The sequence below is a fragment of the Sabethes cyaneus genome, chromosome 3, assembly GCF_943734655.1.
Source record: "Sabethes cyaneus chromosome 3, idSabCyanKW18_F2, whole genome shotgun sequence".
NCBI classification, from domain to species: Eukaryota; Metazoa; Arthropoda; class Insecta; order Diptera; family Culicidae; genus Sabethes; species Sabethes cyaneus.
Window position 1 is genome coordinate 134,351,492 of NC_071355.1, and position 12,089 is coordinate 134,363,580.

The 12,089-nt window shown below is 39.0% G+C and overlaps 1 protein-coding gene across 1 annotated transcript in view; it reads left to right on the forward strand.

The window, feature by feature from the left end:
• LOC128743811 (serine-rich adhesin for platelets-like) overlaps positions 1 to 12,089 on the forward strand; it is a 202,740-nt gene that overhangs the window by 99,689 nt on the left and 90,962 nt on the right. Inside the window, exon 8 of the mRNA XM_053840484.1 lies at positions 11,836 to 12,014. Coding sequence (XP_053696459.1) covers positions 11,836 to 12,014 — 179 coding nt within the window. The remainder of the gene's footprint in view (positions 1 to 11,835; positions 12,015 to 12,089) is intronic.

Consider the following 12,089-nt stretch of genomic DNA (forward strand, 5'->3'; position numbering starts at 1 on the left):
ACATTGGGCCGTCCATGAACTAAGTGGACTATTAGGGTCAGGGAGTCGACCAAAAACAACGCATCATACAAAAAGTATGAACGAAAATAACCCGGAGAGGTCTGAAATAACTAAAAATGAGTTCGTAGTCAATGCACAGCCTTTATATAGCCAGTAGCGTTTCTAGGGTTAACAAGAGGGAGATATATGAAGGGGTGTATCCTAGGGGGGCATACCTATTTGATCATTTAGCAAAAGTAACCATTACTTCATTCGAGAACCCGCGGCCGCAGAACATGTGGCCTTTACCACCTCCACTCCCCCCTACTTAAAACTGGCAGTTTTTACACGGTATAATATATTCGTTTTACATTAGAGTGTTTATTCAAAGTATCTGAAATTTCCAGAGAAAAAATAAAAATTAGTTTAAATTGTATTGCGGATTTTCGGCTTTCCAGTCAGTTTTATATTGAAAACGGCTTTTTTTATACTGCCTGACGTTTCGGCCTTTGGTTTTGGCCTTTTTCAAAGCTAATACGGTTACGTTTTCTTGTCTAATCGTACACTATGGTCAAAAGGTTTAGGTGTGTACATTATTTTGTCACCAAACCAATGCAATTGGAGCTGTTTAAATTCGAACTTCCTTCCGTTGGCAATCAACGATTAGACAAGAAAACGTAACCGTATTACCTTTGAAAAAGGCCAAAACCAAAGGCCGAAACGTCAGGCAGTATAAAAAAGCCGTTTTCAATATAAAACTGACTGGAAAGCCGAAAATCCGCAATACAATACATGTACTTCAGTCGATCTTAACAGCATTAGTATAAATTATTTACCAGACCTATGATGCTGTTTGCTCTAAAATGGATGATGCAATCTAATCTGTCAAAATATTGTGCTCAATAGTAAAGAATATGAGTGTGCTGGTGTATACTGACGTATTTTTATTGTGTATGTGAAATCCACAAATTGGATCGATCATTATGGCGTGGCACAATCTCACCCCCGTGAAACTCAAAAAGTACAAAGTTTCGAAAAATATTATTTTCGTAATCAAAACTTATCCAACGCATAATAACCTTTCAATACATTGTAAAGGAATAGTTTATATACCTTCAAGATAGCAAGTTGATGCGGTTTATGCGGGACATTTTTACAAGCGTTATTTCCGCGTATCTTTGATCGCGAACTTTGAAACCCTGTTTAGGCTAAATAGTTTGCTAATATTATCTATGTTCCATTCTAAGTTATGAATAAATATGTTATGTTCATCATCATTTTGAATTTAGGTCACCAGTTTCTATAAATATAATAAATTTTCTCAAATAAACATTTTTGGTTTTTGGCACAATCTCACCCCCGTGGCACAATCTCACCCCGGATGGCGGTAGTTAACAAAACCATATTATCATCAATCTGCGTTATGTTTCGGTAAGGAATATTTTCAATTTGCACCTTTCCTATTTTGGGTTGGTGTATTGCAGCCTCCGTTAGATCGAAACTTTTCAAAACGTTTGTTTTTTGTTTCATCAGTGGAAACACATTGTTTTTCTTCGGCCAGCATCTGTAGAGCACACAGTTTTCTGCAGATCTTTTATTTCTAGCATCTGTAATATAGTGCCTAAAGCTGTATATAATTAGCTATACATTTTTACCTCGTCCATGAATCGAACTTTTGCCCCGTCCGTGAATCGAACTTTTACCCCGCTAGGCGCTTGACGGGTTTAGATTAAATTACGGAAAAGCGAAATATATTTTGTAAATTATTTTCACCGTATTTTCAAAACAGATATGTGAGTGATGTAAAACGCTGCTACAAATTTTCAACAAGTAATATCTTCCTGTTGATATCGTATTTGCCATATAACAAAAAAATTACATCAAAACCGCCCTAAAATAACATTTGCACATAACTCAGCAACTATGCTTCGTAAGCAACCAAAGCTTACGTTAGATTCAAGCTGTCAAAGTAGTCACCCATCCATGCCAATGTAGAAAATTTACTCGGAATCTGCACCGATAAATCACTGAATCGCACTTTTACCCGCATCGCACTTTTACCCCTCCTTACTCTAATTATTTATGCACATCCGGAGTCGGAATCAAATATACCTTTCGTCATATCTATCCTCCTTGAAATCTCATGCAAGTTTGGAATGTTTTTAGTTGGATTTGGCCTCCTATCATCGAGATTGGCTATCCTATCCTAGATTTGGTTATCCTATCCTAGAGTCCAAATAAGCAACTTCTTTGTGCTAATCGTGGTTACAATAGACTAAATTGACAGACATCGTATCATCAACGCACTCAGCAATTTGACGTCTTTCCAACAAATTTTTGACAAATGAACCGAGCAAGATGCCGTTACAAACTACACAAACAGCGAAATTAAAATAGGTCTAGTAGTAGCAGTAATAGCTGCGAAACAAGAAAAAGTGCACTTTGGACACTCACTTCGAAAATACATCGATGTATCGGTAAACAGCATAGAATCGCACATTCATGTGATCAAGACGTTTAAAAAGTATCAAACAAATAAACGGACTGACCGGTGGTACGTAAGAAAACGTAGCAGAGCTGATCCGCAGAAGATCATGGATGATACTATGATAGTGAATCAATTCAACATTTCGATACGGGACAATGAAAAGTTTTGGAACATACGTATACCGTGACCATTTCTAATTCTGCGCATTTTTCGTTATACAGTGGGGTTTCAAATTTGGCATGGTTCGATTTGGGCATGCCTCGAATTTGGCAACAAAAGTATCCGTTATTTCAATATTTCACTTTCAAAAATGTGCTTAAATATGTGTCAGTTTCCGCATACATGCAATGGCGAAAAAATGATGACCTCAGAGTGTTCATGAAAAAAGGTTACGTAGGACTACGTCTTACCGCAGCTTGCCAAAAACTTACTTACATCGGACGGATAGCTCTTAGCGGACTTTTTCAACATAAAATGGTTGCAATCGTTGATTAATAATATTTAGTCAATTTCTAACGTATTTACATTCAATTTTTTCATATCAAAAAAGGGTCTCGATTTTGGCAACATAGGCGACACGCATTTGTTGCCAAATTAAAAATCCTATTGCATATGTATTTTTTGACATTGTGCATAACTATGAGCATTGTGTTACTTTTTTTTATAAATGTCTATTGAATATTACGCCATTATTTACAAAAGGGCCAACATATTCGACAGCGAAATAATTTAAATTGAAACTGAAAGTATTTTATATAGCATAGCATAGTATAGCATAGCATAGACAACCGTACACACCATGGGTGGCTGTTATGGTGATATGGCTGATATGGTAAGAAAACCATACACCTGGTCATGTCCTTACGATTGTAGAAATGGGTACTCTAGGAGGATGCGCAAAAACTCACGTAATCTTCATAGGTGTTCTTGTACCCAGTAATATACGTTATGAATATAATCTATTTATATAAGAGGGTGCATGCAGCTTGCCAAATAGTAATATACGCCAGTAATATACGTTATGAATATAATCTATTTATATAAGAGGCTTATGTCTATACCGAAAACCAGGTCTCTGACAGGACGTCATAAGAGGCTTATCGGTAACTAAAAACTAGTCCCTGACAGGACGCCATACTTTGATAGCACGACTGGACTGCTTAACTGAACTGTTCGATTCGTCTGCTCAACTCACCTGCTGCTTGATTGGACAGATCGACTTGACTGCTTGACTGGACATCTCGATTTAGCTGCTCGAGTGGACTACTCGACTTAACTACTCGATTCGACTGCTTGACACATTTTCTTGACTTACTACTCGACCCGACTGCTCGACTTATCTTCATGATTGAACTGCTCGACGTTCGATTCAACTGCTCGACTGGACTGCTAGACTGGACAGCATCATTAATCTGCTCGACTAGACTGCTCGACTCAATTCTTCGATTCGACACTCGACTCAACTACTCGATTCAACTGCTTGATTCCACTGCTCGACTGGACTACTCGACTCAACTGTTCGACTCGACTGCTCTAATGAACCGCTTTACTCAACTATTCGAATCGGCTACTGACCTAAACTGCTCAACCCGATTGTTCGATTCAACTGCTCGACTAGACTACTCGATTTGATTTCTCGACTCAACTGACAGCTTGATTCAACAGCTCGAATAGACTGCTCGATTTAGCCACTCAAACCGACTGCTCGACTCAACTGCTTGACTTAACTGTTTGATTCGGCAGCTCGATTTAACTGCTCGACTAGACCACTCCACTGAGCTACTTGACTCAACTGTTCGACTAAACTGCTCTACTAGACTACTCGATTCAATTGCTTGGCTGGACTGCTTGACTGAACAGCTTGATTTAACTGCTCAATTTGACTGCTCGACTCAATTACTTGACTTCTGTTTGATTCGACAGCTCGACCTAAATGCTCGATTCAACTGCTCGACTGGACTGCTCGACTCAGCTGCTCAATTGGACTACTCAACTCAACTGCTCGAATAAACTGATCGACTGGACTACTCGATTCAACTGCTCGAATGAACTGCTCGACTTAACCGCTTGACCCGACTGCTTGACTAAACCATTCGATTCGACTGCTCGATTCAAGTGCTCGACTGGTCTACTCGACTTAAGTGCTTAGTTCAACTGCTCGACTATACTGCTCGATTTACCTGTTCGACTCAACCACTCGATTCAACTGATCGACTCGACTGCTCGACCGGACTGCATGACTGAACAGCTTGATTTAACTGCTCGACTAGACTGCTCGATTTGACTGCTCGACTTGACTGTTAGACTCGACTGCTCGACCCAACTGCTTGACTCGATTGCTTGATTCGACTGCTCGAGTCGCCTGCTCAACTCGATTGCTTGTCTTGATATCATATGGTCGGTGTTAAATCAAACCGGACCAAGTCGCAAAATTTTAAAAATTGAGTTATTAATAGCAAACGATCAAGAATTTTCTAAGCAACATTTTTTTACTCTAATCAGACTACATAAATGTTGCAAACAGCCAGAAATTTTTATTCAGTTCAATAAAATCCAATACGTCCATTTTTTTTGTTAGGGAGGACTTAGACTACTTTGTCCATTGAATTGAACTTTTGTAGTAATACGACCATAAAAACTATTTGTTTCAGTTTCCGGCTGACTCTTTTATGTACCACATTTTAGAGCTATATTATGCAATATAAGAACTCAAAGAATTAATACAAAGAATTAACATCTTCGCAAACACTGGTCAATGGAATGTATCCGCAGTTTTCTGAATTCTGAACAGCAATCTATATTTTCCGGATCGTAAGATTCGGGCTCAACTAGTATGTATATATGAGAAAAAATAGAATAATCTCACCAGCGTCATTTGCGTTTCCATCAGTGCATCTAATATCCAATAATTAATTTAATTTTTACATCTAATATCCATGTGCATTATTCAAGCTAGTCTCGGCCATAGGTTTCACTGTAGAGTAGGAGGCACCTGATGAACTAAAATTAAACAAATCATTAGAATAACATATTAGGCTTAGGTCGTGTGGCTCAGCCATCTGCCCAAAACCGCAGTTTTGAAATCAGGCAGTCTGGAACAACGCCACATCGACCTCCTCGCTTAGCTACTCAATAGAGCATTACCGTGTATGGCCGCGTGGAGGCGCTGGGTAGGGGCTTGAGATGGCAAGTGCTATATTGGTCGCTTTCTTGTTTGCCTTCCCAATTTCATACCCAGTGGAACTGAAAGTATTTTATATGTCAGAAAACATCGTCGTTAGCACCAACGGCAAGACTGTCCTTATTATAGAAAATTACCAAATTTAGGACTGAAATTCTTTGCAATGGTCATATTACCCAGCATGATTAGAAAGAATAATTAGTTTTAGTCATGTTTAGACAAAATAAGTGATTGAATGCAGTGCATTGCTTAGAAAAATGCGATGCCGTATTGCGCAGATTTAGGCTCTGATATTTTATTCATGTTCCAAATTATACGCAGTAATGTATCCTGGGAAAAAACGCGAAAGAATACGCAACTGCCCAAACGGCTAAGGTAAAGAGGCATAAGAATTCAAGTACATAGAACCTTTAACTTGTATTGATTGGAATCTTGTGCAGCGTCCGGGGGTCCAAACCTGCGAACGCCCATCCATGAATATGGTTCCGTGGCTTATGATCGTTTTTGAATCGACTTCTTGGAGCTATTAGGGAGTGGGAAAGTGGTTTCTATATGCAAACACAATGTTTAATCTTAGTCTAAAGTGTGATGCTCAGTATGCAGGAAACTCGAATCAATTCGCCCTTCACGTTATGGAGAAGAAAATATTTAAAATGAGCCAATCAAAATGATAACAATATTCCTGTGCCACCAGAACAGCACAAGATGGTCGAATCATGGATTTAATTATGGTAATGGCTGATGCCGGATTTTTAGTGTGCATGACATAACATGACATAAGTATTTATTGTTACTATTTAGGTGCGCAGAATTACGAACATGGGCAAGTAAGTGCGTAGAATTAGGCACCGTGGATAAGTTTACAAAACGAAAAATATATTCAATTGATAGTTGTCTTTTAATATCCATATTTTTTATCAGATATAGACCGTAGCACTATACACTATACTATAACGTTGTTAATACAAATCTAGACTTATAATAACGGAAGAATCATAAAAATGTCTTAACTGCGCCGAATATGGTACGTTCACGGTACCTGTATAAAGCAACGAACGGGAGCGATAAACAGAGCTTGGTGAATAACACTCATTCAAAGAAGTTATACAGGAAGTGGCTCACGAAATCGTTGTGTTGTAATATCAGACAAATTTATACTATCTAATCTACAAGGACGAATGCCTTCAAAATCGACTTATGTCTTTTAAATAAATTATGAAAGTTTAAAGCACTGTTTTAAACGGTTCTCTGTTTATAATGATCTTATTTTTAACATTTCCGGACAGACTAGGCCTACTATATCGGTAAAATCGGCCACATTCAGCATTTGACATTAAATTTTTGAACGAATTCCGATCTGCTGCGATCGTGATGATATAAAAAGCCGATGGATGCATTATCGGCGGAGCAGACGAATAGTGTGTATTCATGAGGAATATTCATCGAGCCTTAAAGGCCATCGCATATAAGGCCCTAGAAAAATCGCATCCTGTAAGATATTTGGGCAGAATAAGGCGAAATGCTACAGTAGCGAATATTATAAGGCTACTTGCTATAGTTAAGCCGCCATAATTTCAAGCGCAGAAACGCAATATTCGCTATAGAACATCAGTCTCGCGATTTGTGAAGAAATAAAGCAATATTGATACGATAAAAATTTGGGTTATTGTTGTTTTACCTTTGTTATCTTATATATAAAATGGATTTCTGTCTGTCTGTCTGTCTGTCTGTCTGTCTGTCTGTCTGTCTGTCTGTCTGTCTGTCTGTCTGTCTGTCTGTCTGTCTGTCTGTCTGTCTGTCTGTCTGTCTGTCTGTCTGTCTGTCTGTCTGTCTGTCTGTCTGTCTGTCTGTCTGTCTGTCTGTCTGTCTGTCTGTCTGTCTGTCTGTCTGTCTGTCTGTCTGTCTGTCTGTCTGTCTGTCTGTCTGTCTGTCTGTCTGTCTGTCTGTCTGTCTGTCTGTCTGTCTGTCTGTCTGTCTGTCTGTCTGTCTGTCTGTCTGTCTGTCTGTCTGTCTGTCTGTCTGTCTGTCTGTCTGTCTGTCTGTCTGTCTGTCTGTCTGTCTGTCTGTCTGTCTGTCTGTCTGTCTGTCTGTCTGTCTGTCTGTCTGTCTGTCTGTCTGTCTGTCTGTCTGTCTGTCTGTCTGTCTGTCTGTCTGTCTGTCTGTCTGTCTGTCTGTCTGTCTGTCTGTCTGTCTGTCTGTCTGTCTGTCTGTCTGTCTGTCTGTCTGTCTGTCTGTCTGTCTGTCTGTCTGTCTGTCTGTCTGTCTGTCTGTCTGTCTGTCTGTCTGTCTGTCTGTCTGTCTGTCTGTCTGTCTGTCTGTCTGTCTGTCTGTCTGTCTGTCTGTCTGTCTGTCTGTCTGTCTGTCTGTCTGTCTGTCTGTCTGTCTGTCTGTCTGTCTGTCTGTCTGTCTGTCTGTCTGTCTGTCTGTCTGTCTGTCTGTCTGTCTGTCTGTCTGTCTGTCTGTCTGTCTGTCTGTCTGTCTGTCTGTCTGTCTGTCTGTCTGTCTGTCTGTCTGTCTGTCTGTCTGTCTGTCTGTCTGTCTGTCTGTCTGTCTGTCTGTCTGTCTGTCTGTCTGTCTGTCTGTCTGTCTGTCTGTCTGTCTGTCTGTCTGTCTGTCTGTCTGTCTGTCTGTCTGTCTGTCTGTCTGTCTGTCTGTCTGTCTGTCTGTCTGTCTGTCTGTCTGTCTGTCTGTCTGTCTGTCTGTCTGTCTGTCTGTCTGTCTGTCTGTCTGTCTGTCTGTCTGTCTGTCTGTCTGTCTGTCTGTCTGTCTGTCTGTCTGTCTGTCTGTCTGTCTGTCTGTCTGTCTGTCTGTCTGTCTGTCTGTCTGTCTGTCTGTCTGTCTGTCTGTCTGTCTGTCTGTCTGTCTGTCTGTCTGTCTGTCTGTCTGTCTGTCTGTCTGTCTGTCTGTCTGTCTGTCTGTCTGTCTGTCTGTCGGGATGTTCCTTATAGAATCAAAAACTACTGAACCAATCGGCGTGAAAATTTGCATGTAGAGGTTTTTGGTGCCAGCAAAGGTTTTAGTGATGGTTAGATACCCCTCCCCCCACTAAGATGGGGGGCTCCCATACAAACGAAACACAAATTTCTGCATAACTCCAGAACTAATCAAGTAAATAGAACAAAATTTGGTATGTGGGTGTTTTTGGTGACAAGAATTTATTCTATGGTAAATTGAGACCTCTCCCCTCTTTAGAAGGGGAATTATGACTCCTTTCCCCTTTAAGAGAGGGGGCTCCCATACAAATGAAATACAAATTTCCTTATAACTTGAGTACCTTATAACTTGAGTAACTTGAGAAATTTTTTCTATGGTGAATTATGACCCCTTCCCCTTTTAAGAGAGGGGGCTCCCATACAAATGAAATACAAATTTCCTTATAACTTGAGTACTAATCAAGCAAATGGAACCAAATTTGGCATGTGGTTAGAGACCTCTCACCCCTGTGGTAGGGGGATATGAACTATCATACAAATAAAACAGAAATTTTTGCGAAACTCAAAAACTAATCGAACTCGAGAAATTCGAGATTCTTCCATGAAACATTAGTCAATAACAAGACCACAAAAACTATCTATAGTAACACTAGATCATTCAGGACGAGACGGCCGCGAGTGTTGCCGGCGCCCGCCTTCGGAAGCACCGCCATCTGAGAGGAGGCAACTCCCCACAGAAATCAGTACTGTCTAGGTTTATTTGTTTTCCTAGGTCCACCTGGGCTTCCTGGAACGAGCGACAGCGAGTAAGGAGAGGATCGCGAAATGATACTTTCCACAAAAAAGTTTTCTGTGAAATGGTACATTCCGCTTAAGGTTTTTCGCAAAATGATATTCGGTAAAATGTTGTACAAACATGGCGAATATTACTATCCGCTTTCTGGCTATGCAATGAGGGGACAGAGGAGTTATTTTCTACTTTACTGTGAGGAAAAATTGCAAATTTGTATCTTAAACTACCCATTCCTGGTAACTAATAATCATTAACATAAGCAGCAAATCAGCATATCTGGCATTTTATACTGCACGTTGTTGTATATTAGCTTTTTGACTGCATAGGTGTTGTAAATTGGCATCCAAAATTGTATTCAAATTCTTTGTGTCGGTAATTAGCTGTAAATTAGCATTGTCAGCACTATAAGAAGGTTATCAGTAAAGTAGTTGTATATTTTGCAAAAATAGCATTTAAGTAGCATTTAAGGCGACTTAAATGCCTATTGGCCTATATTGGACCAGCATTGGTGATGCTTATGGGTTACCTGGGATGCTTTCATAGTTACGTAACTGTCAAAATGAATCATCTAAGGTGGAACTCCTCAGAAACTTGCAAAACTCGAGATTGTAACAAAGATCATCCGAAATTCATGATTTATGTACAACACAGGTTAGTTTGTGGCAATACGAAGTTTGTCGGGCCAGCTAGTACTATATAACAAAGGTTTAGAAATGGGTCGAAAAACACGAAATTGATCCAAGGCCCGGAGGGCCGAGTCACATATACCAATAGATAGGGTTCGACGAACTGAGCAATTTCTGAGTGTGTGTGTGTGTGTGTGTGTGTGTGTGTGTGTGTGTGTGTGTGTGTGTGTGTGTGTGTGTGTGTGTGTGTGTGTGTGTGTGTGTGTGTGTGTGTGTGTGTGTGTGTGTGTGTGTGTGTGTGTGTGTGTGTGTGTGTGTGTGTGTGTGTGTGTGTGTGTGTGTGTGTGTGTGTGTGTGTGTGTGTGTGTGTGTGTGTGTGTGTGTGTGTGTGTGTGTGTGTGTGTGTGTGTGTGTGTGTGTGTGTGTGTGTGTGTGTGTGTGTGTGTGTGTGTGTGTGTGTGTGTGTGTGTGTGTGTGTGTGTGTGTCTGTCTGTGTATGTGTATGTGTGTGTATGCGCTCTGAATTTTCTAACGCCTGTTACTCGGAGATGGCTGAACCGATTCGACCGCTATTACTTTTGTTTGAAAGGTATTATTGCCTAGTATATCAATATTAAATTGTTCCGTGATCTGATTTTTCGTTTAAAAGTTATGAGCAAAAATCTGAAACCTATGTGACACGGTTTTCTCCGGAACCACGCAACCAATTTTAACGACCTCAGTACCAAACGAAAGCTCTTACAATTACTATACATTTTGCTAACTTTTATCGAAAACGGACAAGTAGTTTAATAGTTACCCTTAAAAAACCTGTTTTGACTAGGTACAAATGAACACCTGTTTCTCAGAGATGGCCAAACCGATTTATGCGCTATTAGTCTCATTTGAAAGGTGATATAGCCGTATGGATCACTATTGAATTGTTTTTTGATTGGACGTATAATTTGAAAGTTATGAGCAATCGTGTACAACACATCAAAATTAACAACAATTTATAGTGATTTTAACTAAGATAATTTATCTAGTTTCAATTATTTTAGTATCAAACGAGAGGTTTTAGCACGGCGAATATATCTGCAAAATTTCACAAAGAACCTCAAAAACGCGATAATTTACTCTAGCGTAAAAATGTGTAATTTTTCAACGGGTACTTCTTTAGAGCAGTTTACTAATAAAATATAGCATATTTTCTGACACGAATTTTTGTTTTTTTCAAATGCGCCCAAAAAAATATAGTTTCTCCACAAAAATTGTAGAACACACTAATATAAGCTTCTTTGCTGCATATAGTAACTATCTATCTCTTACTGATTGCGAAAATGAATGATTTGTTTAAAGAAACCACTTTAAAATCAATTCTGCGTAAAAAATTTGCACACGACTTCTTTATTGCTTTCAAATGTTCTGCAAAATTATTCAGTAGGTTAAAATTGCACTTTAAATCTCATTTATTGCTAGCTCATTTAATTCTGAACAGTTGCAAATTTTTCTTAAATATTGACAGAACTCTAGCTATTTAAACCATTTTAATAATATGAAATCATCATATGTAGTGATTAAATTGTTTAAAAGCTAGAATTTCGTCAATATTTATGAAAAATTAGCAACTGTCCGGAATTAGGCACTATTTTGAATATGGTGCTTGCACGGTATATTAGGCGATTTTAATTTGAAATTTTATCCAAGAACTCCCGAAAAATTTGTTCCTGAATGGATACCTGTCTCTTGCTTACATCTCAAATGCCTGAGAACACTCTCTGATTCAGATTTATTTGATAACAAATAATATCCCAGACCTATATAGCTTCACCTAAAACAAGATCTATTTTTTACAGGTTGTGCCGATTTTGTTGCAGATGAATTAATAGAACGAGCAAAAAAAGGAACGACGGATAATATTACTGTTGTAATAGTATTTTTCAAAGACCCGAAGTTAATAGCGAAGGCAACCTGGCTAAGTGAAATGGAAGCTGCGTGTGATAAAAATAGTACTAATAGCGTCTTTGAAAATGAGGTAAGTTTTGGAGTAAATTTGATTACTATAATATAAATGTTATCTATGTATATACAGTAAAGATTTCTATAAAGT